A 1810-nucleotide genomic window follows, 5' to 3' on the forward strand; every position below is an offset into this window, starting at 1 on the left:
TTCCATTTCTTGTTATTTTTCCTTAATAAATCTCCCAACAAAAAATGTTAATTAATCAATCATCAAAATTCCAGTTTTTCAAATTAAATAATACAAATACACTCATACATAAATAATTGTGGGGGAAAAAAAATTTCACTACAATCGCATACTTTTTCTCACTCAAAACTTAAAAAAAAAAAAAGGAATGAAAAAAAAAAACACATATAAATAACTCTGCATATACATATAATGAACAATATATGTATAAGTAGTAAAGATTCAGCAACCAAAATGAACTGTTATGATCAGCAACCAAGCCGAAGCTCCAAATCCACCTCTTCAATGGTCAATTCCTCCTCGTCGTTCTCATCTTTGCTATGATCATCACTGCTGGTCGTTCTGATCAACGAGAAATCAGAAGCAGAAGCAGAAGCACCAAAACTAATCGTCCCAACATTATTATAAGATGATGATGATGACAAGGAGAAGAAGGTGGAAGAAGAAGAGTCCTTGGTTGATGGCCGGGTCTGACCTGCAGGCCCAGCCACCACCGGGTAGACGAAGCAAAATCCGCCGCCACCACCACCCGCTGCCGCCTCCGCAAATATAATTGGATGCTGAGCAGCTGGTCGTGCCTGCATCTGAGCTCTAGCACGGTCACGACGGTGAACGTTCATGTGGCCGCCGAGTGCCTGTGCTGACCGGAACTGACGCCTGCAGAAGCTGCAGGCGTAGAACCGAGGCGGCCAGGTGGTTCCCATGATGTTACTGGTGTCCTCCGCGAAGGCTCTCACCTCCCATGAATCATCGTCGTCGTTAGTAGCCGCGACGAGATCTTTACCGGCGGCTGGTCGAATGTAGCTGAGCATAGTCATCACCTTCTGCTTCTTCTTTTGGTGCTGATGAGGATGATGATGAAGAAGATGATGCTCTTCTTGTGGTCTTTTGAGCTGTGTCAAAGGGAACAGACCAAGTTCCAGCGTTGCCATGGATCGAGATCTTGTATATTTGTGTAGAGAGTAATGTTTGGGCATTGGTGTTGGCTTATATAGAGAGGGGGAAGGCCAATTCTAGGGTTTTGGGAAGTAGCTTAGTTACAAAGAGAGGTAACTTGGCATTTTAACTCTAGCTGTATATATGCTGTGATGCTTTTGGAGTCTTGCTAAGAGCTATAAGGAGAGAGGAGAGAGATGGTTAGAGAGAGTAAAGAAAGAGTTAATGGATGATTGTGTTGTTTTCTTTGTTAACTTTTTGAGAGATTATTCTTTTGAAAGATTATTCTATGCGGACATCGGATGAAAAGAATCGTTCAGATTTTATCTCTATGAATATTAAAAATGCAGCATGAACAGTAAACGTATATTGAGTTGAGCTTTTATTATTCGCAAAGGCAAATCTGACGATTCTTCCCGTCCGATGTCCGTACAGAATAATTCATCCTTTTTGAGATGCAAAGGAAGAAGGAAGAGGTAATGGGAGATGAGAGTTGTGGAACAAAAATCTTACAAGAAAATTTTTAATAAGGAATTTTTTTTTTATAAATATTTTTTTGTCACATTTTGAATATTGAAAATATAGATGATTCAAGTTTAATTTCTATTTTTTATTGCTTGATACATTATAATACGCCATTCAATTTCAGTTCTTGTCCAACTGAACTGAAGAATTAATTACACGACATGGATGGTGGATTTGAATGGATTCAACTTCCAATTCAATCCAAAATTTATTTTTGAAAATCTAAAATTATTTATTTATTTATTTATTTATTGTATATTCTATTAATTAGAAAATAAATTTTAAAATTCTAATTAAAAACTTATTGTAA

General features: G+C 37.6%; 1 protein-coding gene across 1 annotated transcript; it reads right to left on the reverse strand.

The window, feature by feature from the left end:
• Nucleotides 1-287: 287 nt before the first annotated feature.
• LOC110110113 (zinc finger protein 4-like) lies at nt 288-857 on the reverse strand. The gene has a single exon (XM_020841433.1). It carries the CDS (start codon nt 855-857, stop codon nt 288-290), a length of 570 nt encoding a protein of 189 aa, XP_020697092.1.
• Nucleotides 858-1810: the final 953 nt, after the last annotated feature.

This window comes from Dendrobium catenatum, unplaced genomic scaffold (genome assembly GCF_001605985.2).
Source record: "Dendrobium catenatum unplaced genomic scaffold, ASM160598v2 original_scaffold_155404, whole genome shotgun sequence".
NCBI classification, from domain to species: Eukaryota; Viridiplantae; Streptophyta; class Magnoliopsida; order Asparagales; family Orchidaceae; genus Dendrobium; species Dendrobium catenatum.